At 50.4% G+C, this 26,220-nt stretch overlaps 1 protein-coding gene and 1 long non-coding RNA gene across 2 annotated transcripts; one reads left to right on the top strand and one right to left on the bottom strand.

Annotated features, from left to right (window-relative positions):
• Positions 1 to 2,089: 2,089 nt before the first annotated feature.
• ENDOU (endonuclease, poly(U) specific) lies at positions 2,090 to 20,440 on the top strand. Its single transcript, XM_047788060.1, has 10 exons — positions 2,090 to 2,755; positions 8,685 to 8,807; positions 11,121 to 11,192; positions 11,683 to 11,817; positions 12,463 to 12,634; positions 13,502 to 13,701; positions 16,821 to 16,934; positions 17,482 to 17,588; positions 18,524 to 18,666; positions 19,290 to 20,440. Exons 1-10 carry the CDS (start codon positions 2,701 to 2,703, stop codon positions 19,408 to 19,410), a joined length of 1,242 nt encoding a protein of 413 aa, XP_047644016.1. The 5' UTR covers positions 2,090 to 2,700; the 3' UTR covers positions 19,411 to 20,440.
• Positions 16,515 to 26,212, bottom strand: LOC125131442 (uncharacterized). The gene is made up of 3 exons (XR_007135925.1): positions 26,064 to 26,212; positions 18,536 to 18,740; positions 16,515 to 17,104 (listed from the first exon to the last, which is right to left on the bottom strand). It is a non-coding gene; the product is annotated as an uncharacterized LOC125131442 (long non-coding RNA).
• Positions 26,213 to 26,220: the final 8 nt, after the last annotated feature.

The raw sequence follows: 26,220 nt of genomic DNA, 5'->3' as shown, positions 1-26,220 counted from the left end.
CAAAATTTATCCATGACGCATCTTTGCATGAATATATGGCTGGATATATTCAGCCATTGGCTGGATGGATTTTTCCTCCTGCCATCTTGACTTTTGTCCATGTCAGCATGTGTTGGGCTGTAGAATCCCGGGGTTTGGGTATCAGGTCTGGGAAGGGGGTTTGAGCAGCCTGGAAAGGGTGCGCTCCCTCGGCACCCGAGGCCTTCCTGTGGAGGCAGGGAGGAGATTTAGGGTTTAGAGCGTTGCCACATCTTATGAGAAGTGAATTCGGTGACCGTGGAGGGCCCTTTAATTCCCATGAATCTGATTCCAGACTACGTTGCAAAGCAACCTGGACATAACTAAGAGGTTGTTGATGCATTTCTTTTTTTTTTTTTTTACTTTTTAAATGGTTTTTATTTTTTTCCATTATAGTTGGTTTACGGTGTTCTGTCAATTTTCTACTGTTCAGCAAAGTGACCCAGTCACACATGCATATATACATTCTTTTTCTCACATTATCAGGCTCCATCACAAGTGACTAGATGTAGTTCCCTATTCTATACAGCAGCATCTCATTACTTATCCATTCCAAAGGCAATAGTTTGCATCTATTAACCCCAGACTCCCAGTCCATCCCACTCCCTCCATTGATGTTTGAGGCACATCTTCCAGCCTTTCTGTGCCTCAGTTTCCTCACCTGTAAAACGAAGGTAACAACAGTAACTGTTAAGGGCTGTAGAGAGAATGTATAGCACATAGGAAGCGCTTGGTGGGTGACACGTGGTATGTGCTCAGTCGGTGCAGGTGGTCGTTGTTAAGGTCAACCTTGTGGTTCTTGTTGGAGGGCCCTGCCTGGAACACCCATCTGGCTCTTTGGGGTCAGTTTCAACTGTCTCCCCAGCTTCCAGCCCTGTTCCTGCCCTAAAACTCCTCTGATGAAGAGAAGTGCTCCCACCCCTGAAGCTCCATCCCATAGTCCGCTCAGCTGGTCATCAGGGCAACCCCGGCCACACCCCACTCCCACTCGGAAGCTTTGGCCTTGCCCAGGATCTACCCATCTGGGTCCCTGGAAGGGAGAGACCACCGAATCCTAAACTCAGAGGTGCCATTGCTTCCTGGCCTGGCCAGGGCACTCCTTTATTTCCTAAACTAACTGGAGTCCAAGATACATCACTGTGCTGCCACTCCAGGGAGGGTGGGGCTTCTGGTAGGGAGCAGCTCAGCACCTGCTTTCCGGATGTGCAAACGACACTTTTGCAAACAAAGCAGCCATTTCTGCTCCTACTCCCTCTAACCGGTCTTACTTCCTGGAGGAAAGGGCGGGGCTTACTCCCCTGGGGTGCTTCTGCTGTGAGTGCCTTGCGAGGTGACTTGCCCTCGGCTGTCCTCTCCACCCCTGAGGGGCCTTGAGTTTGGTCTCATCTCCACACAGAGGGGTTGGGGGGTTCTCCTTAAGCCACTGGCCACCCCCAACCCACCACCCCGGGGCAGGAGCAAGAAGCCTGGAAATTAAGATCAGAGCTTGGAAAGGGTCGTTGGCTTCAACCTCATCATTTCAAAGAGGAGAAAACTGAAGACAGAGGCAGACTCCTCTGCTCGAGTACACTGGCTGAGGAGGGCGTGCCTCCCCATCCCTGCCCCCACGCTATCCTGGGGGAAAAAATCAAAATCAGTACTGAGTGGTCTCAATTACTCATCAGTTTTGCCTTTTTCTGAGACTTTTTTTGAGAGGGCTGAGAATCTCCATGCCATGCTTTCTAGAAAGGGCATTTCACTTAGAAGATTTTACCTTTACTAGAAGGGAAAAACTTGGCAGCCCCATGTTGTTGCACTTTTGCTCTCAGATCTGGGGAGATGGGAGCCCTGAGAAGTTTGCTTCTCTCTGGAGAGGGGTCCTTGGGGGAGAGGACTGAAAACAGGGGATGAAGGGAGGAGACGAAGGGTGGGTCCTTCGGCTGATTTTAAGAGGCTTTTTGGCCTCCCCAACCTCATAAACCTGGAGCCTGTGAGAACCTGAAACAAGTAAAACCTGAGATGCTGACTCAGCAAGAGTGAGAGGCTCATTTGCATGATATTTCTAGGGTGATGTAGCTATGTGCGGCTCGTGTAGTAAGAAGAGCATTTGTTCCTGACCCATGACGCCTAGATCCTGCCTTCCTTCTGGCGACCCCGAGGTTTGCTGAAGCACTTTCTGTTTGCCAAACATGTAATGATCATCTTACTCTGTTCCTCATGCTGGGCTTATTCCTGGAGTTCAAAAATGGAGCTGCTTGTAGCATCTTGGAAGGTCAGGCCTGTGGTTTGCAGGTAGGTGGGCATTTGGAGGGTATCACCCAAAGATGAGCCCATAGGTGCTCCTCACCTGGCCATAGAACCCCACCAAACTAGGTCCAAGTTGCTGTGCCTGCTTACATGACCTATTTTCTAGCTACCAACAGCTAGCATTATCTATTCTAAACATCTGGCAGTACCTGCCTGCTTAGTCACCTTGCCCCTGTCTTCAAACAGCTGTAGGGTCCCACCCCCTCTCCACCTCCTTCCATCTGGGGTCCCTCCCCTTTTTCTTCCTGGAAGGATCTGGAGGCACCAGATCCACAAGTCCTGATGTCTTTAAAAGGATCCGCCTGGGTAATAAGGCTCTTGTGGGAGCAGTGACATTCACATTGACGCCAGTGAAAGTCCAACTGCCAATCCCCTTGTGGCCTTCAGCTGGACATCATGAGGGCCTGTGTCCCCCTGATAGTGGCCATGCTCTGCGGCCTGGCCTGGGCAGGTAAGTCACGACTGGTGGGGATGACAGGGGGTCCTGCGAAAAGCAGCAGAGAGTTGAGGGACTTGGTAGAGGGTGAAGGTAGAGAGACAAGGGAGGGCCACTCTGTCCTGATGCCATGGACACCTTCGACTTGGCCTGGTCTGAGGAAGGAGTTGCCTCTGCAGTGAACAGGGCTGTGTGAAGCGAGCTTTAGGGCTGGTGGACGAATGTCATGGAAGCCCCCCTTCTTGCCACTTTGGAAGACGAGCCCCGAGCATCCCTTCATCCAACCTGACTTTTGACCTTAGCAAGGCTTTTTTTTTGTTTTGTTTTTTTGTTTTTTCCTGGGACCACTGTATGGTCTAAAGCTGGGCTGTGACTGACTGGGTTTGAGTGGCTTGGCTGCCCTTGATCACTTCCTTTGCTGCCCAGGGATGGGTGAGTTGTCTGGGGTGGGAGCTTTCTCTGAGTAAAGACTTAGGAGGTGGGCAGGCTCAGGGGGAACCTGGAAGAGCCCCTGACCAGGAGGCAGGCGGCGTGCTCTCTGGGGCTGCATAAGTGGTCAGAGGAACGGGTCTCGTCCTGCATTAGGGGAACTGAAGCAGAGAAGGGTCCTAGCGGTCCGGGGATGGGACGGCAGGTGAGGACAGGAGCAGCTTCCTGTTTGGCAGCTGGCAGGTGCTGCTGCTGAGGTGTTAATAGGTGGTTAATGGGTGAGTGGGAAGGGTGCGGAGGGAGGGGGCTGAGCTGAGGGGTGTGAGGAGAGTCCTCCTCTGCCCAGAGAAGAGAGAATCCAAGCTGGATTCCCTCTCCACCCCACCCGAGTTGTTCCTACATAGGGCTCTTGTAAGGACTGCATAAGATAAGGTCTAAGAGGCGCTCTACGTGGAGTGACCGCTCCATGGATTGGGTCCTTGATCATGGTTGTGAGTATAAATCAAAATAAATATAAAACATTCATTTATATATATAAATTCATTTATATATTTACATTTGTATCACATTAATTATATATTCTATTAATAAAATGTGGACAATAAATTTAATACAAAATATTAATGTAATATATTGATATAAAATATTATTTAGGAGTTCCCGTCGTGGCGCAGTGGTTAACGAATCCGACTAGGAACCATGAGGTTGCGGGTTCGGTCCCTGGCCTTGCTCAGTGGGTTGACGATCCGGCGTTGCCGTGAGCTGTGGTGTAGGTTGCAGACAAAGCTCGGATCCCGAGTTGCTGTGGCTCTGGCGTAGGCCGGTGGCTACAGCTCCGATTCGACCCCTAGCCTGGGAACCTCCATGTGCCGCAGAAGCGGCCCAAAGAAATAGCAAAAAAAAAAAAAAAAAAAAAAAAAAATATATATATATATATATAGTTTATATAGAGATTTATCTAAATAGAAAATTTACTCTTGCAATCATTTCCGGTCAGATGGTGGATACGAAGACCCCTAATGGGATTCCTAAGTGGAAAGCCTTTGGAGGGGAAAGCCGTTCCCAGGCCTCCCACGCTGGGTGGGATCGGGTACCTGCACTTGGGCACCCACGGCAGAGAGGCCAGGCCCGGGTGGTGCAAGGCTCGTGGTAGAGTGAGGGCAGCGTGAGAGCTTCTAGCTTAGTGTGAAGGAGAGGCCGTGGGGTTAGGGCTTCCCAGTGTCCGGAGAGGAGAGCCGCTGGAGACGTTTGGTCCCCAGGGGACATCCCTGAGGGCAGGGGCAACAGAAGCTTCAAAGTGCAGGTGGAGCCCTTGCCCCTGGGGACGGTGATCTGATGCCGGTGTGGGGCCGAGGGGAAGGTGAGGGTCCAGTGGATGATAGGTCTAACACTTGGCTGAAGTGTTAGACCTATTCCAACATCTCAAGAGTCCCTGTTGTGGCTCAGCGGGCTAGGAGCCTGACATAGTGTCTGTGAGGAGGCAGGTTCAATCCCCGGACTTGCTTAGTGGGTTAAGGATCCAGCGTTGCCTCAAGGTTCAGCATAGGTTGCAGATGCTGCTTGGATCTGGTGTTGCTGTGGCTGTCGTGTAGGCAGGCAGCTGCAGCTCGGATTTAATCCCTGGCCCGGGAACTTCCATGTGCCATGGGTGCACCTCTAAAAAGACACACACACACACACACACACACACACACACACAAACACCCACAAAAAAACAACCTTCAACATCTCAGAACTTAGATGCAGGAGTATGAATTGTGTGGGAACCAGACTCAGGTACCCAGTTGTTTCAAGTGAACTCAGGCAGGAAGCTGGTCCTGGAAGGGCATCTTCTTGGTTGGCTCAGGTCTCCATGGAAACAGCATCTGGGGCCCCCGGAAAAGCAGAGACATAGGATCTCTGAACCATCAGAGGGGCTGAGCACTGGCCATATAGGGACACCCAGGCATGGGACCAAGCTTCTCGGTGGGCAGTGTGGATAGGAGTGGGTGTTCTGGCTTATTAAAATCTTTAAATTTGCAGAGAAATGTAGTGCATTAGGTGGGGGTGAGGATGGGGAGGAGGGGGTGGTGGGAAGGGGGATAAGCTTTTCACAGGGAGTGGAGGGAGACTCTTTCCGGGATAAGAAAGGCAGAACGAGGAAAGGCAGAAAGAGAGAGATGGGGTGGACAGACGAGGGTTGAAAGGTTACTGGAGCAGTGATTCAGTGCCTGGCTGGTGAGTGAGGAGCACATGGAGCATTTGTGTGAACAGGAGGTACTGGGGTGAGGAGTCAGGGTGACGAGCCATACGAGTGTCCCCAGAAGAGCGCAGGAGGTGCCTACCAGCCCTCGCCTCCCTACTCAGATCCCAAGGTGCTCTCGAAGCAGATCGGGTTTACAGGGACGCATGAAGGATCCGTGGCCTGGGGTTCCTTCTGGGGACAAAGTTCTTGAACAGAGATGAAAAGGTCCACTCAGCCAGGGCCAGTGGGGGGTGTTCTCCTGAGCTCTACAGAGCTGACTATTCACTTCACCCCTTCTCAGCGGGTGCCAGCTGCTGGAATGGCGTGAATCCCTTCTTTGGACTCTGTTGATCTGGCCCATTAAGAACGTTGCCCTGATTTGTCTGAATTCTCTCCCTTCAGATTCTGGGTGTACTGCCAGCCTGGCCGAGCAGGCAGCTGACACAGCCCTTCCCCCTGGCTTGAAAACTCCTCCTCAGGGGCCTTGTATTTGAGTCCAAGGAGCATCATTTAAGATGCACGAGAAGATCCCCTGGGCCTCGAGGGACAAGCGGCCTTGGACCTGGTCGTTTTTAGGGACAATTCACGAGAATTACCTTCCTGGCTGAGGCCCTTTACTTGATGGGAAGTTGCCTCAGGACCTGGGGGAACCTGGACTTGGCACCTCTCTGATGTCAAGAACACAGACTCACAGAGATGATGTCAGCTAGGAAGCTGTCTGCAACAGAAAGGCGCCAACACCCCAGCCCAAGGGATGGTCCCGCTGAAACCCAGGAGGGAGTCAGCTAGATCAAGGATGGAAACAGGGGAGACTGCTCCAGCCAGTCTGGGTACTTGCCACCTTGAAGATGGCCATGGAATGTCGCCACCATTTATTTACCTAACTCACACTTACGTGGCACTACCGTGTGTCATGCACCATGCTAAGGGCTTTACAAAAATTAACTCATTTGGGAGTTCCCATCGTGGCTCCGCGGTAATGAACCTGACTAGTATCCATGAGGATGTGGGTTCCATCCCTGACCTCACTCAGTGGCTTAAGGATCCCGTGTTGCTGGGGCTGTGATGTAGGCCTGCAGCTGCAGCTCTGATTTGACCTCTAGCCTGGGAACCTCCATACGCTGCACATGCGGCCCTAAAAAGACATAAATAAATGAATAAATATTTAATTCTTATGAATATTCTATGAGATGGGCTCTATTATTATCGCCCTTTCACAGAGAAGGAAACTGAGGCACAGAAAGTCAAATAACCTGCCCAGGATCATGTAGCCGGGAAGCAGCAGGCCCAGCATTCCAGCCTCGAGCAGTTTGGTGTCAGAGTCCAGGTACCTGGCCTCTCTGCTGTCCTCCCCTCTTAGGCTCAGTATAAACCCTAATCCCAGAACTCAAACCCGAAACTAAACCTGTATCCCTAATTCTGACCTCCACCCCAATCCAGGCTAAGTTTTGATGCTATCCCTGTGTGAAATTGCAACCAGAACCAAACCTCAATTACTTTTTTTTTCTTTTGCTTTTTGGGGTTCCACTCACGGCATATGGAAGTTCCCAGGCTAGGGGTCTAATCGGAGCTGCAGCCACCGGCCTACGCCAGAGCCTGAACAACGCAGGATCTGAGCCACGTCTGTGACCTACACCACAGCTCACGGCAATGCTGGATCCTTAACCCACTGAGCAAGGCCAGGGATCAAACCCGAAACCTCACGGTTCCTAGTCGGATTCATTTCTGCTGCACCATGACAAGAACTCCGTAAACCTCAATTCTAACCTAAGGCAAAACAGGGATTATTTCTCCTCTCCTAGTCTTGACACATTTCTCAACCCCAAATATGATTTTTAAAAACATTTTTTATTAAAGTATATATATATATATATATATATACATACACATATACATATATATATGTATACACACACACACACATTCCCTTTCTTGTATTATCTTCCATCATGGTCTATGCCAAGAGACTGGATATAGTTCCCTGTGCTGCAAATGTGATTTTGAACCTACTCCGCTTTCCTTACCCAAACAGCTACACAAAATGTTATTTTATCAGTAATTAACCCAAGCCCTAATCCTCACTGTCGCTCTTAATCTAACTAACCCCAACCCTGGCCTAAATTAGGTTTCAGTTTCTCCAGTCACAAATTCCAGTGTAGAACTGTAACTCTGCCTCTGATCTTGACATTCTCTGTAACCCACAGCCTGACCCTAAACCCAATACCAGCTAAATCCAAACCTCAGGAACCTCAAATGGAAACAAAGACTCTGTTATCACTCTTAAAGACCAGGGTGGAAGGAACCGGTGCCCAGCCAGCTGTTGCCCTGGCTTGCCCCCTCTGCTGTCTTTGCTGTGTTGGGCTTGTTTTTTTTTTTTTTAGGAGTGGTGGTGGGTTTGTACCATTTCCTTCAAAAGGCCTTGTCTTATGCCCCTTGTGACCAAAAGCATGCTTCTGCAAGCCAGTTGGCTGGAGCAAGGGATGCGGTCTGTGGTTATATGACAGATGCTATTCCCAAGCCCAGCTCTCAACCCACACCCGCCTCATTCCCCACCCTAAGCGAAACTAATACAAACACAGTCGCAAGGCTAGAGGAAACAGAAAGATGTGACATGGGGAGAAAGAGGGTGCAGAGGAGCCTGAACGAAAGAAGCAGGAGCTATAGAAGGGACAGGATGAGAGGCAGGGGATGGGTCAGAGAGAGAGGGCAGGAGGGACCCTTGGAGCCGTGGTGACTCATCCTCCTCTACCAGACAGGTGAATGGTGGCTTCTGGGCTACGCCCATCCCATGGACCTCTTTCTTTGGTCTGTCTGAATTTTTAAAAATTGGAAAACTTCACATAAAATTTAAGGCTTCTCTTGAAAAACAGAAGGCTCTGGCAACACTTGAGCCTTCGTCCCAGCCTGGCAACAGTTGGCTGGAGCTGCTAGTGGCTGCCAAGCTCAGGCAGGGCATCGTTTCCAAGTTTGTCACAGTCCCCACCTCTCCCTATTGCCCACGTCTTCTTGACTCGTTTGTGGAACAGCTCTAACTCCAAAAGGTATCTGAGTTGTGATCCTGGGTCTATATTATGAGCCCTGCAATAGTCGGTGGGTGGAGGGTGGTGGGCGGCAGGGGTGAGACTTATGTATGCCTGGGTGGCTGTGCATGCCTTTCTTCCTGGAAGCCAGCAATGACCTTCTCTGCCAGGTGGGGCCCTGCCTGTGTCTGTGAACCCTCCTGCAGAGAGTACCCAGACGAGGAGAGTAGGCTTTCCAGAGAGCTAACTTTGTGACCTTAACTGCCCATAGGCAAAACGGAGTCATGTGCATCCCGCTGTCATGAGAAATTTGACCGAGATGCCTCCTGCCAGTGTGACCGCCGGTGTCCCCAGCATGGAGACTGCTGTGAAGACTATGAGCACCTGTGTACCGGTGAGGCTCCTGGTGGAGAGACGGGTCTGGGAGGCATGGCCAGTGATGCCATGACCACACCCAGCCTGCTGGACCCCTGCCAGGGTGTCCAGACTGATGGCAGGGCTCAAAAGACACTGACAGGCAGAGCAGGGGTCAGGGCTTTGGCCACCACTTGTCGCAGCTTTTCTAGGATGTTGCCAAAGTAAAACCCCAGCTTAAAATAAAACAGATGTCATCTGCCTGGAATGTCCGTTTGAACTATCAGGATTAACAATATCTTGAAACTTGAATTCCAAAAATTGCAAGGGGGGGGAAATATTATTTTAGCACGAGTTGTCAGTTATTACTCACAGAAGTAGAAAAAGGGGACTCACTTTCCCAGCTCGCATGCCACCAGGAAGACTGCCTGGTGTCACAGGGACAATCACAGCTCCCACCACTCTTCCTACAGCAGTGGACTGAGTGGCTGCACATCTGCAACCTGTCAGTCCCAGGCCAGCAGTTAAACGGGATCTGCTCCACCCTTGAATGACAGTTGTTCCTCTGCTATTCCAACCACAAAGTTTCACGTGAATCATTTGAAAAGCTCATTTTGAATAATTCCCTCATTTGGGTGATTCCAAGGCTTTAGACTCCCAGACCTTCTGCTTTGTGACAGAAACCTTGCTAAGTTCACTGTCAAACTATATGCCCTGATGCCCAGTTTGGAAAACATGGTCAGCTGAAGCCATGGCAGGCAATGGCCAGCAAGACCACTGGCATGGTTGTGCAGGTTGGGCACTGCACAAAGGTTCCCCAGCTGAGAAGGTGAGTTGGAGCAAGGACGACTCTTGTACCCCTCTCACCAAGCGGTGTGTCTTGGTGAAGAGCTGTGTCTGCTGAGAGAAAAGAGTACTTTTTCTTAATTTGCCCAAGAGTGGTCTATAGTGGCAGGCTCTGCTAATCCAGCCATGTGCCCTCAGAGCTGCTTCCACCCAAAGGAATGCTGATTCAATTTATAGGAAAACACCATACATCCCAGCAGAAGTTCAGCTGATCAGGCCTAGGTAGGGAAACCCAGGCCCAGAGCTCAATGCCAGAATCAGAGTCGCCCCATCTTCTGCTGCCCTGGCCCCCATTCAGCAGACATGGGAAGTCCTGTCACCTGGGACCATGAGGTTGGCATTTTAAGATAGAGATGATAAGCAGCCCAGGAGCCAGTTCATCACTAAGTCTCTGATTTGCCACTCAATCTTTTTCCCATAGAATCAGCTCGCCTAGGTCTATTTTGCGTAAGATGTGGCGGAGTTAAGAACCCGGTGGATTGTCAGCCCTTAAAACACAGCCTGGCAGAAAACAAGGGGTGAGATGTTTGTTGACTGAAGAAATAACCTGCCCCCACGGTTGCGATGGTAATAACACTATCTGGTTAATGCAGTGACATTCTGAAGCACCTTGTAATAGTGGGGTTTGGCGGTGGTGGGGGGGTAAGGGGTAGAATGTATTTCACTCTGTGCTGAGAGAGAAGCATCCCTTCCTCTTCCTGCACACCCCCACTCCCACTCCACCCTTCTCTGCCCAGAGCCAAGGCTGCAGTCACTCAGCCTGCAGGCAAAAGAATGGGGCAGCAGGAGTTCTCTTGAGGTGCAGTGGGTTAAGGATCCGGTGTTGTTGCTGCTGTGGCTCGGGTTCTATCCCTGGCCCAGGAACTTCCAGATGCTGCAGGTGTAGCCAAAAAAAAAAAAAAAAAAAAGAAATGGGGCAGCAACAGGAATGTGCTTTTCTGAACACGCCTTCCCTCCAAACACAGCCTTTGTGGCCATTGCCAAGTGCAACTGTGAAGAAAGAAGGGAAGTCGGTATCTCAGGAAACAGTCCTTATTCCATGAGGCCCGGGAGGAGTTCACCCCTGACTCTGACCGGGAGTTATTAGAGGTGAGGGCTGTTCCTAAGCAAGGGCCTTGGCCTTGAGGTTGGAGCCTGCTTACCTAGCAATTTACATTACAGAAAAGTCACACCCGCCTCAGAGACGTCCACCGAAAGGGCCACCTCCTGCCACAGGCCCCCACCCGCTTTTTAGACAAGCACCCTGAGTACCGCAGGGTACACGGCAGGGAGGGCTGTCGCCTGGGAATGTTCCTTCCCTTCTGAGAGTGGATTTCAATCCCCCTCTGTCTCACATTGTCAGTTTTTCTCCTCCTCCACCTGGTGCTTGTTCATTGTACCCTAGCCCTGGTTTTGTAGGTTCTTCCACTGCACGTGCCTGTCCCCAAGGCCGAGAGGACTGAGAATCAGGGATAAAGAGGAGGGACCCCTGGGGGACAGGTGGTGACTTGACTTCTCTGACCTACAGCTGAAGAGGACCCCAAAGATCCAGAGCCATTCCTGGAGTTGGAGGAAGAGGCTGAGGGCGCCCCAGCCAGCAGTGAGTCTGCCTTTGGAAAAGGGGGCCCTTTGGGATAAGGACTCAGGACTCAGGACTCGAGAGGGTGACAAGGGAAGGGGGGCAGCCGTGCTGGCGGCAACAGGCCCAGGCCAAACCAGACGGACCCCAAAAATCCATCACCTGGCAGTGGGGAGGAGGGCTCGCTGGAGTCTTAGGGTCTGGGTGGGAGGAAGCCCCCGGGGCCCTCAGTAACCTGGAGGGTAGGCAGGAAAGAGCCTGAGGTTTTATTTTTAGAGAGGGATGATTATAAAAACAACAGGCCCGAAAGTAGAGTTGGGCACCAGAAAGGACTTCCTGACCGTGAAGGGCGTGCACCCACTAAGCTTGTTTGTTTTCCTTCCCTGAAGTTCTTTAATAGGAAGCGGCAGGAGAGCGAGGCTCGGGGGAGGCAGGGGGGCGGGGGGAAACCGGCGGGACGCAGCGACCCCTAGAGGCCGGCCCGGGACACTCCTCCTCCCTGTCCGCTCAGACTTATACTCCGCACCCGACTCCTGCCATGGCCGCTGCTGGGAAGCCTTCGACAAGCACCACCCGTGCCACTGTAATGCCCGCTGCCGGGAGTTTGGAAACTGCTGCGAGGATTTCGAGAGCCTGTGTGGCCATGGTCAGTCTCCTGCTCCCTTTCGCATAGCCCCAGAGACAGAAGGACCCTCTCTACGTGTGGTCCCGGGACCAGCGGCATCAGCAGCATCTGGGACTTTATTAGAAATGGAAACTCGGAGTTCCGGTTGTGGCTCAGTCGTTTAGTGTCCGCGACGATGCGGGTTCGACCCCCAGCCTCGCTCCGTGGGTTGCGGGTCTGGTGTTGCTGCAAGCTGCAGAGTAGGTCACAGACGCAACTGGGATCCCCCGTTGCCTTGACTGTGGTGTAGGCAGGCAGCTGCAGCTCGGATTCCACCCCTAGCCTGGGAAAAGAGACGGAAACTCTAGGGCTCATCCCAGACCCATTAAAGCAGAAAGTCTGTCGGGGGCGGGGGACCAGTCTGCTCTCACAAGCATTCCAGGGATCACGCCCAAGTGAGAGAACCTTCCAGAAGGCAGGGGGCAGTGTGGATATTTTGTGGACATTCTGTGGGCAAGGCCGTGGGCTATTTTAAGGATCCTTTAGGCCCTAGGCCCCTGCCCTGCAATCACTAGGGTGCCTGATTGCAGCCCCTCTCCCCCACTGCTGGCTTTTGGAAGGTTCCCGGGAGAGGATGCCCCCAGCCTCCCTTGGGCTCTGAGATACCCCTCCCCCAATTCCTCCCAGAGGGTTTCTCACACAGCAGCGATGCCATCACCAAGGAGGAGCTGCGGAGCATCTCTGAGAAGATCTACAGGGCAGACACCAACAAAGCCCAGAAGGAAGACATCATTCTCAATAGCCAAAACCGCATCCCGCCCTCGGAGACCAGAGACCAAGTGGACTGCTGCCCAGAGCCGTGAGTTCCATTTGTGCCTCTGCAAAATCTCTCCCCCGCTTTGCTTCTTCTTTTTTTGGCCACACCTGCAGCATATGAAAGTTCCTGGGCCAGGGATCTAGGGATCGAATCCGAGATGCAGCCGCGACCTATGCCACAGCTGCAGCAATGCCAGATCCTTAATCCAGTGCACCTGGCTGGGGATTGAACCTGGATCTCCGCCGTGAGTAGAACTGCTACAGTCAGGTCCTTAATCCAACAAGCCACAGTGGGAACTCCCTGGCTTTGCTTCTTTTGGTACCTTGAGGCAGGCAAGATCAAAGGGAAAGGGACAAAATAGGTCTCCAGAGACAGACAGATAAAGCCATCTTGAGGGCCTGTGGGAACCCACTGGGGGGCTTCTGGGATTGGCTGGGCTGAAGATAGAACTGGCCTTCCCAGAAATGGAGTGGAAGAAAAGAGCAACCTCACAGGAGTTCTTGCTGTGGCACAGCGGAAACGAATCTGACTAGGAACCATGGGGTTGCGGGTTCGACCCCTGGCTTTGCTCAGTGGGTTAAGGATCCGGCGTCACCGTGAGCTGTGGTGTAGGTCACAGACACAACTCAGATGCTGCATTGCTGTAGCTGTGGTGTAGGTCGGCAGCTGTAGCTCTGATTCGACCCCTAGCCTGGGAACCTCCATGTGCTGCGAGGGAGGCCCTAAAAAGCAAAAGACAAAAAAGAAAAGACCAACCTCATGCGTTGTCCCCAAGAGTATCTCAAGTCCCCCCCGCAGCCTCTGACCCAACCCTCGCACGCCTGCCTCTGTATCTGGACGTTCCTGGATGGGTTCTGCTCCGTGTCCAGCGTCCAGGCCTCTGACTGCGCTTCCCCCCACCTCTCCCAGGCTCTTCACCTACGTCAATGAGAAGCTCTTCTCCAAGCCGACATACGCAGCCTTCATCAACCTCCTCAACAACTACCAGCGCGCCACGGGCCACGGGGAGCACTTCACAGCCCAGCAGCTGGCTGAGCAGGACGCCTTCCTCAGGGAGATCATGAGCACGGCCGTCATGAAGACGCTCTACGGCTTCCTCCACCAGCAGAGTGAGTGGGGCAGCAGCCTCCTTCCCCAGGCCCTGCGCCCAAGGCTGGCCATGCTGGGGACGGGGGGCGGGGGGGGCAGTGTATCTCTGGGCGGGGACAGGGAAGGGGCCAGAGAGGAGCCCAGAGGCAGGAACTGAAGACTCCTCCGTCTGCTTTGGAAGCCACCCCCACCCTATCTTTGGACCTCATCTTAGCCACCTCGTTTACCCCCCACTCGCTGCCTCAGTCTCAGGGTTCCCGGAAGGCCACAAATCGCCCCACTCTCCCCTGGGGCACTTTTCTGCCACCTCAGTGGATCCCAGAGTCACCACTTTCTCTCTTGCCTCTGCTCCCTCCTCTGGCATTAAGTCCAGCAAGGAGGCTGGCCCCCTCCATGTTTTTGCTGGGGAAGCAGCAACAGAAAATCAACACAGGTTCGGAGGGGGACATTCTACCAAGAAGGGTTCTGGTTGGAGCGACTCCAAATAGAGATATGTTTGAATCAGACCAAAAAAGTTTTGGGCCGCAGGAGTTCTTGGCATGGGCCGTGTTTGTGAGTGTCCGCCAGATTCCTTTCCTGAACTCCAGGCCGCTGGGCCTTGCCTGGGGGTGGCTCCATCCAGGTCTTCCCTTGCCGGCCGTGGGGTCGCCTCTGCTCAGCACCGCTGTATTGCATCCTCCTGTGGCCCCGTTAGGCATTGGTAACCCTGTTTTTAGGTAAAACCGGTGACACACAAGCGAGCCCTGGGAAGAGGGTGTGATCCTGCACCGCCCCCTGGTGTCCTTTATAGTGAACAACAAGAGGATCTTGGAGGTGGAGATTGAGCCCTGTCCCATCAGCCACCTCATCTTCACCTCTGTCCCCGTCCAAATCTCATTTATCCTTCGAGTTCTAGCTCAGATCCCACTGAATTTATGAAGCTGCTCCTACTGCAGTTGGCACACAGCTGGCTTTCAGTGTATCTCCGGAGGTCAAGGGCTTGGGGTGTGTCCCCAAAATAGCCTTGGGCCAGAGAGACTTAGTTTCACTCGCTAATGATGCATATGACCCCGGGCCATTAGACCCTCAGACCTTCTCTGTGAAATGGGGTCTCGCGGGATTAATGCATGTAAAGCACTCATTGGAAAGCCTGGCACCCAGTAAGTGGTAGCCACTCAGCATGTTAAACTTGTTCTCTGTTATTCCGTGTTATTTTTAGTATTGCTTTCCAACTGTCCTGTAAGTCCTTGAGAGGAAGGAATGTGTCTGGTATCTCTTTTGTGCCTTCCACACACAATTCTGGGCAGTGAACCACGGATATTTGATGGCTCCCTCATTCAGGTCCCCGGCCCTGACCCTTCTCTTGGTCCCAATGGCCTTCCCATCAGCTCCACCTGGCTGGCTAACTGCCCCCTCCTCAGTCTTTCCCAGCTCATAATGACCCCATCATTCATCCAGGTGCTCAGGCCAGAGGCCCAGGAGCAATTCTTCTGTTTACCTCACCGCTTCCCATCCCCCTTTCCTCCACCAGGAACATCTGTCACTTCCAGCTTCAAAATCTCTCTGGGAATCTGCTCACTTCTCACCCCTCCCCCACGGCTGCTGCCTCCATCCAAGCCACCACCACCTCTGCCCTGGACAGAGTGGTAACCCCCACACTGGTGTCCCTTCTTCTGCTCATAGGCCCATTGGCCTTTTTCCTTACACAACCAGAAAGATTCTTTAAAAACAAAGCTCCTATCACAGAATTCCCCTGCTTAACACCCTTCAGTGGCTCTCCCACCCCCAAGAAGTGATGGAATTGAGAGATGGGTCTCTGGAGCGAGCGTTTGGGCTCAAGGGCTGTGTCTACCTCTCATGAAGCGTGCAATCTTGTGTGGGTTCTATAACCTCTCTGCCTCAGTTTCCTCATCTCTAAATTGGGGGTAATTACTACCAACCTGATGTGAAAAATCAATGTGAGGACTGAAGGCACTTAAAACAGGGCTGCACATAGAACATATGCAGTAAATGCAAAATAGTTTTCTTACTTTTTTTTTTTAGGGCCTGACATATGGAAGTTCCCAGGCTAGTGGCTGAATTGGAGCTGTAGCTGCTGGCCTTTGCCACAGCAACAGGGGATCTGAGCTGCGTCTGTGACCTACACCACAGCTCACAGCAACGCTGGATCCTTAACCCACTGAGTGAGGCCAGGGATCGAACCTGCATCCTCACGGCTACTAGTCGAGCTTGTTACAGCTGAGCCACAATGGGAACTTCCAGTTTTGTTACTGTTTGAAATCCAACCTTCCAGCCACGGCCTGCAGGACTGGCTGCTGCCTGCCTCTCGGACCGCCTCTCCCACCACCCTTCCCTCCTGCTCGCTGTGCTCCAGCCACATCAACTTTCAGCCCTTTGAACCCCTAGCTCAAGGTGTCCTGGAGCCTTTGCACTTGCCGTTCCTTCTCCTGGAAGAATCTTCCCCCTAGGTCTTCACAAGGCCTACTCCTTGTCCTCCAGGTCTCTGACTAGTGCTCCCTTCTCAGGCCCTTTTTTTCTTTTCTTTTTTTCTTTTTAGGGCCCATGGAAATTTCCTGGCTAGGGGTTGAAGTGGAGGTGCAGCTGTCAGCCTACGCCACAGCCACAGTCAGCAAAGCGGGATCTGAGCTGCATCTGCAACCTGTGGTGCAGCTCGCAGCAATGCCAGATCCTTAACCCACTGAGCAAGGCCAGGGATGGAGCCTGAATTCTCACAAACACTATGTCAGATTCTTAACTGGGCCACAACGGGAACTCCTCAAAGAGGCCTTTCTGATCTGACTTTCTAGAAGAGCCCCACCCCACTCCCACCTCCAGTCATCATGGGAGAATCTGCTTTATTTTCCTCGCAGCACGTACCTGAAATCATATTGTTTATTTGCCTATTATGTGTCTCCTCCACGGTGGTGTAAATGCTGAAGACGGGTATCGTGTCTTTGTGATTCCCTGCTAAAGCCTCGGCCTTTAGATTTGGGCCTGGCACAAAATAGGTGCCCCACTGATCATTGTTAAATGAATAATGGAATACATTTGTTCGCTGACCCCCACATGACTCTTGAGCTGGAGCAGGCGGCCCTTCTGTGCTTCCCAGGATCTGGCCCCACCGTCCCCTCTCCTAAGTCTTCTGTGTCCCTCTCTCCAGATCGCTACAGCTCGGAACAGGAGTTCGTCGACGACTTGAAAAACATGTGGTTTGGGCTGTACTCAAGAGGCAGTGAAGAGGGCGACTCCAGTGGCTTTGAACACGTCTTCTCAGGTGGGGTTACTGTGCTTGGAAAGAAAGGTGAAAGGGTGGTGAGAGATGCTTCCCTCAGGCGCAGGGCAGCTCCGAGGCAGCAGCAGCCTAGCCCGTTCAGACGCAGGGCGGGACATGTCTCCTTCCAGGCCAAGGGGGCTGGTTTTGAGGACCGGTCTCTTCTGGAGTATCTAAGGGAGAAAGAAGACCAGGGGCACCCGTAGGAAGGGAGATGGGTTTGAGGCCACGGATGTCTGCCTCTCAATGGTCCTCTGCTCCTGGGGCTCCCAAGACGGCACTGCCCCTTCCCCACCCTAAATCTGGCTCCTGGGGAGGTGGCTAGAGGAGCATCTCAGATGAGTCCCAGGCCAGCCGGGAGAAGGAACTCTCCCAAGGGCTTGAGTGGAAATGGGGCAGGGGGGCTTCCTGCGGTGACAGGGATGTGAGGGACTCCGGGAAGTCGGGGTGGACATCATGGGGTCAAGACTGGAGAAGGGGACAGCCTTGGCGTGGGAGGGGGAAGGAGGTCAGAGGGGAGGCCCTGATCTCCTTGCTCTGTTTATTACAGGGGAAGTCAAAAAAGGCAAGGTCACCGGCTTCCATAACTGGATCCGCTTCTACATGCAGGAGAAGGAGGGGCTGGTGGACTATTACAGCCACATCTATGACGGGCCTGTGGGTACCGAGCGCCGGCCCCTGGGGCTGGAGAAGCCTCGTTACCCCCCAGATGTCCTGTCCGCTTTCTGCAGCCCACACAGCCCGTCTTGTCTCTCAGCCCTGCCCCTCTTGGTGGCCTAGCGGGCGCTGGAAATAGGACTTCCCCATTTGTTGGAGGGCTTGTTTCGCCAGCCAGGATGCTTCCAAAGGGGGAAGGCTCCCAAGCTGCAGGGTATAGGAGGTGGAGGGTACCCTCTCTGGGTGGGAGGGTGGGGGCGGGAGAGGATCCTCAGAGAGGAAAACCCAAGACATGCAATTACCTGCTGCCTGAATTTCCTTAGAGTGCAGTGGCAGCTGAAGTTTCAGTCTGGCCAGTCTGAGTTAAATTTCTTATATTTTTATTAAAAAGTAAACCTTGGCTGCCCTGGGCCGGGGAATAATTTGGGGGCAATACACTGTCCTTCTTTCCACACGTGAGGGCCATGGGGGACACTTATGTCCCTGCTCCCCTGGCATCGGTCACATGGATGCGGACTCTGGCCACCCTGGGAGATGTGCCCAGGCAGTTCCAGCCAGAGGGTCTCTGTTGATCTAAAGCTGCCAGCCTCAGACTTCCCGTTGTGGTGTGGTGGAAACAAACCCGACAAGTATCCATGAGGATGCGGGTTCAATCCCTGGCCTCACTCAGTGGGTCAAGGATCCTGCGTTGCCGTGAGCTTTGGTGGAGGCCAGTAGCTGCAGCTCTGATTCCACCCATAGCCTGGGAACTTCCATATACTGTGGGTGTGACCCTAAAAAGCCAAAAATTAATTAACTAATTAATTAATTAGCAGCCAGCCTCCCCAGCAAGCTCACCCAGGTCCCCACGGGCCCTCAACAAACCCCAGCCCCCCTGTGTCCAGCTCCACACCCTGACCCTCCCCAGACCCCCGTTTTTGCTCTTCCCTCTGCAGTGGGATTCTTACCCTGATGTGCTGGCCATGCAGTTCAACTGGGACGGCTACTACAAGGAAGTGGGCTCAGCTTTCATCGGCAGCAGCCCTGAGTTTGAGTTCGCCCTCTATTCCCTGTGCTTCATCGCCAGGCCAGGCAGAGTGTAAGTCTCAGTGGCTCCGAGGGCTCGGACAAATCACCATTTTGGGTCTTGGTTTTCTCACTCGGAGCCTGAGGCTGTGGATTACATCAGTGGCTGCTACCCTTCATCTCGGCAGCAGAACCACCCCCTCTCCCCACCACGTGCAATCCTATGCAGGACCTCAGTATATAAAAGAGTTAGGGAGTTCCCATTGTGGCTCAGTGGGTTAAGAACCCGACTAGCGTCCATGAGGATGCAGGTCCGATTCCTGGCCTTGCTCAGTGGGTTAAGGATCTGGTGTTGCCACAGCTGTAGTATAAGTCACAGATGTGGCTTGGATCCCATGTGGGCTGTGGCTGTGGCTGTGGCTGGCAGCTGCAGCTCCAATTTGACTCCTAGCCTGGGAACTTCCATATGCTGCAGGTGCGGGCCTAAAAAAAAAAAAAAAAAAATGGAAAATAAGACATTTTGAAAGGGCCCCCTGAATGTGGGGAGCTGGAGGCAGTGGCTGAAGGGCAGTGGCCTCCCTTGGAGGCCCTTAAAGACAGGGTGGAGCCCTTCTGTGGGTTGAACTTGATCCTTCCAGCCTGGGGACAGAGGTGGAGGGAAGCAGGTCCCTATGATCTGGTGATCTTTCTCCACAGGTGCTCACTAAGCCTGGGTGGACATCCCTTGGCCATCCAGACCTATACCTGGGACAAGTCAACCTACGGAAACGGCAAGAAGTACATCGCCACAGCCTACGTGGTGTCTTCCACCCAATAAAGCTTCGAGCTAGAAAGGGGCATGGGGGCAGCGAGAGCTCTTGCAGGCCTGAGAGGCCATCTGCTCTGCTCTGGAGGGGAGGGGTTGAAGGAGACTGGGAGGGAAATGCCCACGTGGGCAAGACAGAAAAGATGCAAATTAGAGAAACTAATCTTTGTCTTCTAGCATTTTGGAAACAGTCCTGGCAGAAGGTGGGACTCCGATGCCTTCGCAGGGCAGACTGCTTCCTCTGTGGATTTAAAGCAGCCAGCCTCGGTGGCTCTTTGCCTTGATGGGAGGTGGAACCCTGACTAAGTCCTTGACCTCTCCAGGCCTCGTGCTTCCTTTTAACGCAAAGGGAAGGGGTTTGCCCCATTCCTCCTTCGGGGGTTGATGAAAAGGCAAACCTGATCACATTCTTACTGTGAAGGTGTTTTCACTTGTTCTTAGGAAGAACGGCTGTTAAGAATTGAAGATTTACAGTGGCTGTTATTGTACACAGCTCTACAAACTAATTCTCCCCTATGCTGGGGCCTTAAAGAAATTAGGCCCTGGGAGTCGAGGGTGGGTCTTTGGTCTTTTCTAGGGTTTAGATCCTCTCAGAACAGGGTCTGGAGAGGGTAATGGGTGGTGCAGTGAGTACAGTGGGGAGGGGGTGGGGGTGGACCTACTGTTTTTGCAGTCAGCAGTCAGTTCAGTAACTGCATCCGGAAGCTTCCTGCTTGTAGATATTTAGCACAGTTACAGAGCTGTATTTTGATTCCAAATAGTTTGTGAAAGTTCCGCCCATAGGAGGAAGATTTTTCATCAGAAGAAGAAAGCAACCTGTAGCTTGATGTCACTAATAATTATTTTAAGTCTTATTCAGCAGCCATAATTTGCATAAGTTCTAGAATGGAAGACAAGGAGACTGGGGCTCTCTATTTCAACCTCAATTACGCATTTCTCCCCTAACCCTCCTGGGCACCAGATGCTGTCCCACAGAGGGAGACTTGAACTACGGTTTGGAGGGTTTGAGTCTCCAATTAAAGTCATTTAAGAAAACTTGAAATCTGTCTCTTCTTGGCATCTGGCCCCCTCAACTGTCTGTCTTCCCACCTTTTCTGTGGAGCTGGGCTGGGAGTGATGCTTCTGGCTTTGGCGGCGCTTCAGGATGACCTGGGGAATGCCATATCTTGGTCAAGTTCCTGAGGACTCACCAAGTCTCTCTAGCTAAGATCTGGAGAGAATAGGTCCTGGTGGACTTGTAATGTAAAGAGTGGAAGGAGTGCCCTCCCAGCTTCTGGTTCCACATATAAGGAGCCTGGAAGTCACCACTTGATCCTAATAACAAGTAAAAACTGACCAGACTGAAAAACCAACAATTCTTCTTGGATCTGTAAGAAGACACAGACAAACTACTGCCCTCAAGATTGGAAAGATAGGTGAATATTGGAAGACACCGCTCGCTGGAATAGAGACGCTTGAGCAGAAACCATGCTGGGGTAGGAAAACCTGAACTGGCATTGATGAATTGCTGGAGGTTCAGATGGCCCTGCGAGTTAAAAACTTGAGGGGATCTAGTCATGGGAAGCCTTCACAATGGTGTGAGATTTACCTCCAGGAGCTCCACCAGGCTCCCATAGTAAACACATGAGCAAACTCCCCTTAGTCATGAGAAAAGAAATATGAAATCCTCCAGAACATTCTGTCTTTCTTAAGAAAGTGTGCCCTCAAGGGAAAGTAGCCAGAGCCTAACCAGCTGGACTATAATCAAAGCCTAACTGACTGGGGAAGGGAAAAAAGACCCAACTCTAGCCCACTCTAGCCATCCTTTCCTCAGAAAGGGGGAGAAAAAACCTGAAGTTCACAGGACAGAGGCACAGGCTGCATAAAAGACAGACCCACAAAGGACTACAGAATGCTTTCCCTCCCCTCACACCTCACCACAACACTACTAAAGACCCACTTACAGCACTTCATTTTTCTGGTATATCATGTCTGGCTACCAAGAAAAAATTGCTACCTGAAAACTGGGTTCACCTCTTGGTGGGCATTAAGCCAAAAGACACAACCAAGCCAAAGACCCGGAGAAGAAAGGATTCATGACCTTGCAGCAAGTTAGGAGAACACTGGGGATCTTTCCCAAAGCAGTGCCTCCCTGAACAGCAAAACTGGGGCAGTTTTAAGCTAAAGGGACATGCATATTCATGAAGGGGGCTGGGCCATCAACTAAAGCCCAAGCTTTAGCTGCTTGAAGTCGGGGTCAGAAAAGGTCAACATCATCATCCTTTAGGTACCAGTGGATGTGGTGGCTGAGCTTTTCAGGCTAAGCTTTACCACTGTAATAGAACTAGCAATCTTTACACCTGCTATACTACTTTTGCTATTGTTATTTTTCTTGCCAGGTAAGTCATTTGTTGCTGCGTTATTTTGTTCCCTTAAGATCTTTAATAACTGAGGCCTGTTCGAGGGTGAGCGTGGTGGCCAGGCTTTGATTACAAAATGGCTTAGGCCCCAAATGGATTCTCTCCTGTTAAGAAAGGTATAAGAGTTCCCTTGTAATGCAGCAGGTAAAGGATCTGGCATTGTCACCGTAGGGGCTTGGGTCACTGCTGTGGGTCGGGTTTGATCCCTGGGCCGGGGGAACTTCCACATGCTGTGGGCATGGCCAAAAAAAAAAAAGAAGCCACATCTAGTTTTCTTTCTCTGTGGATTCCCCACACTATCTGCTTGCAAAATTACAAACCATACCAAAAGGCAAAAAACACAATTTGGAGAGATAGGGCAAACATTGGAACCAGACATGGCAGGAATGCTGGAATTACACTAGGGATTTAAAACAACTATGATTAATATGCTAACGGCTCTAACGGATAAAGCAGGCAGTATGCAAGAACAGATGGGCAGTGTAAGCAAAGAGATGGATATTCTAGGAAATAATTGTTGGGCTTCCCTCTGGCCTGCCAACCCTGTACTTGCCCAGCCTCAAGACCAAAGAAAGAGCCCAAAGTCAGCAACAGAAATATCAATGGTTTAATGGATGGGGGAGCTTACCCATTTGAAGCAAGGTCCTGGACAACACCCCACTGTGTGGTGCAACAGAGAGTGGACAGGACATGGCAGTGGTCTTCACTACTGAAGGGGGTAGGGGGGATGTGGGAGAGGGAGGATACCAATTATAGAGCATGCCCCTCACTGCCCTTCTGATAAACCATCATAGTGGAGGCACTGTGATCTAAAGATTAGAACAATTAGTAGCTGGGACCTGGGGCATGTAGTAGACATTTACTAATTAGGCTCTATGATTAAGAAGGAAATCAGTCATGACAGTAGGGTGTAGGTAAGGCAGGGAGAGCAGAGGATGTACAGAAAGCAAGAAGGCAGCCATCTTGGGTGGCCTGATCATACAACAATCAATAAGAAACGCAGGAGATAAAATAACACTTAACAGAAATGAAGAATACCTTTGATGGGCTTATTAGTAGATTGGACTGTTGAGGAAAGAATCTCTGAACTTGGGGATAGTTCAATAGAATCTTTTTTTTTCTTTTTTTTGTCTTTTTGCCATTTCTTGGGCCGCTCCCACGGCATATGGAGGGTCCCAGGATAGGGGTCTAATCAGAGCTGTAGCCACCGGCTTATGCCAGAGCCACAGCAACGCGGGATCCGAGCCACGTCTGCAACCTACACCACAGCTCACGGCAACGCTGGATCGTTAACCCACTGAGCAAGGCCAGGGATCGAACCCGCAACCTCATGGTTCCTAGTCGGACTTGTTAACCACTGCGCCATGACGGGAACTCCAAGAGAATCTTAAATAACCAAAAGGTAAAGCAAATAAAGTCTAAGAAAAACAGAACATTACCAAGTACTGTGGGATGACAGAAGGGGTAACATATACATAATGGGAATATCTGGAGAAGAAAGAGCAAAAGGAATAGAAGAAATATTTGAAACAATAATGACTGGGAATTTCGCCAAATTAATTTAAGACATCAAACCACAGATCCAGGAAGCTCAGAGAACACCAAGCAGAATAAATCCAAACAAAAAACTACCCCTTGGCATATCACTTTCACATTATAGAATATCAAAGATGAAAATGCTGAAAGAAGTCAGAGGGCAACAAAACACGTTATCTATAGAGAAACAAGGGTAGGAATTAAATTTAACTTCTCAGAAACCGTATAAGCAAGAAGAGAGAGGAATGAAATATGTAATGCGTTGAGAGAAAACCCTCACCAACCTAGAATCTGTACCCTGCAAGCTATCCTTCAAAAGGAAAGTGAAGGAGAAATAACGACTTTTTCAAGTAAACGAAAATTGTGGGAATTTGTTGCCGGTAGACTTGCTTGGCATGAAATGTTAGCAGAAGTTCTTTAGAGAGAAGGAAACTAATATAGGTCAGAAACATGGACCTATGTAAAGAAAGGAAGAGTGTCAAAGAAGGAATAAGTGAAGACAAAATAAAAACTTTCCTTTTTCTGATTCTTAATTGATAACAGTTTGTTCAAGATAATAATAATAACAATATATTTGACTATACACACTTATGCATGTAAGTATGCATGTATGTGTGTATCTATATATAAACACACACACACACACATATATATATATGAAATGAGTGACAGGTACAAGGGACGGGAGGAAAGAATTAGGATTAATTTGTTATTATAAAGTACTCATACCATCCAGGAAGTGGCAGTGATATTTGCAAGTGCACATGGTTTAGTTGAGTATATACATATATTGCAAACTCTATGGCAACCATTAAAAAAAGTTAAAAAAACTTATATTGCAACAGAACAAAGGGTGGAAAAAAAATGTATACTTGTAAGTGTAACTTGGTCCCCATGCTGTACAGTGGGAAAAAAAAAATAAATTAAAAAAAAAGTTAAAAAAGAAGTATAACTGATATGCTAAGAAAGGAGAGAAAATGGAATCATATAAAATACTCAAAAGCATAAAAGGCAGAAAAAAGAGTAGAAGACAAAATAGGAACAAAGAACAAGGGCAACAAAAAGTAAACAGTAATGAAAATGGTAGATATTAATACAACTATATCAGTAATCACTTTAAATGTCAATGTTCTTCATGTACCAATTAAAGATAGAGACTCTCAGAGTAAATTAAAACACAAGATCCAAGAGTTCCTGTTGTGGTGCATTGAAAACAAATGCGACTAGCATCTGTGAGGATGTGGGTTCCATCCCTGGCCTCGCCCAGTGGGTCAGGAATCCCGCATTGCCAAGAGCTGTGGTGTAGGTTGCACATGCAGCTCTGATCTGATGTTGCTGTGGCTGTGGCGTAGGCCAGCAGCTGTAGCTCCAATTCAACACCTAGACTGGGAACTTCCATATGCTGTGGGAGCGGACCTAAAAAGCAAAATGAAACAAAAACAAAAATAAGACCCAATTATATGTTGTAACAAGAAACCCACTTTAAATATAAAAACATATACAGATGAAAAGGAAATGGAAACATTACCACATTAGGAGTTCCCGTTGAGGCATAGTGGTTAGCGAATCTGTCTAGGAACCACGAGGTTGCAGGTTCGATCCCTGGCATTGCTCAGTGGGTTAAGGATCTGGCGTTGCAGTGAGCTGTTGGCGTAGGCTGGCAGCTGTAGCTCTGATTCGACCCTTAGCCTGGAAATCTCCATATGCCGCAGGAACAGCCCTAAAAAAAAGCTAAAAAGAAAAAATTATAGGGCTATTTCAGATGGAAAGGTTTATTTGTTTCTGTCTGTTTTCATGGGCTTTTAAAATTATTTTTACAATTTTATTTTGTTTTATACTTTTTTTTTTTTTTTTTTGCTTTTTAGGGCTGCATCTGTGGCATATGCAAGTTCCCAGGCTGTAGCCACAGTAATATGGGATCTGAGCCACGTCTGTGACCTACACCATAGCTCAGGCAACACAGGATCCTTAACCCACTGAGGCCAGGAATTGAACCTGCGTCCTCATGGATACTAGCCGGGTTCATAAACCACTGAGCCACGACCGGAACTCCTGTTTTACAGTTTTAGACTTGCCATGAAAATATAAGTTCACTCACAGGAAGCAGAAGCACATAATGTTAAAAGCTTCATGTTCTTTTCACTTAGTGGCTAGGGCACATCAAAAGATAGATCTTAATACTGACACATGTCCAAGAAAGATTCAGAGATAGATACTTAGAAAAGGAAGGAATTTACTTGCAAAAGTGCAAGGTAGTCAGACTGAAGAACAGATTTGCCAAATACAAGTACTTAAAGATTAAAAAAACCCCTGCAAAATTAGTATAGTTACCATAGCCTGTTCATGATTTTCTTTTTCTTTTCTTTCTTTCTTTTTTTTTTTTTTAAGGGCCTCACCCATGGCATATGGAGGTTCCCAAGCTAGGGGTTGAATCGGTGCTGTAGCCACAGGCCTACACAACAGCTCACGGCAACGCCAGATCCTTAACCCACTGAGCGAGGCCAGGGATTGAACCTGCATCCTCATGGATCCTAGTCAGATTCGTTTCCGCTGAGCCACGACGGGAATTCCCCCACGTGATTTTCATACGCACAGAAGTGATAAAATACGGTTACAAACCAGCAAGGCAAATATTAGGAATAACAGTGGGAGAGATCCAAAGCATTATTCAAGTTATTATTATGTGGGGAATCAGAACAGGCCAGGATGATCCTGCAGTTTTTGGATTACCTACTGTGAAGCTGGAAGCAGGCAGAGTCAGATTTTGCTTTAACACACCTGTCAATCCTCTAGGCTGATTCTACCCAGAGGAGGAGGGCTCAGCGCACCTGATCTTCTGCGCACGCTCCGTCCTGGCTCCAGGGGGCGGGGCGAGGCCACGCGAGGA

Source organism: Phacochoerus africanus, chromosome 7 (genome assembly GCF_016906955.1).
Source record: "Phacochoerus africanus isolate WHEZ1 chromosome 7, ROS_Pafr_v1, whole genome shotgun sequence".
Lineage (NCBI taxonomy): Eukaryota > Metazoa > Chordata > Mammalia > Artiodactyla > Suidae > Phacochoerus > Phacochoerus africanus.
Note: the sequence above shows the minus strand (reverse complement) of the source record. Positions and strands in the feature narration are given on the sequence as shown.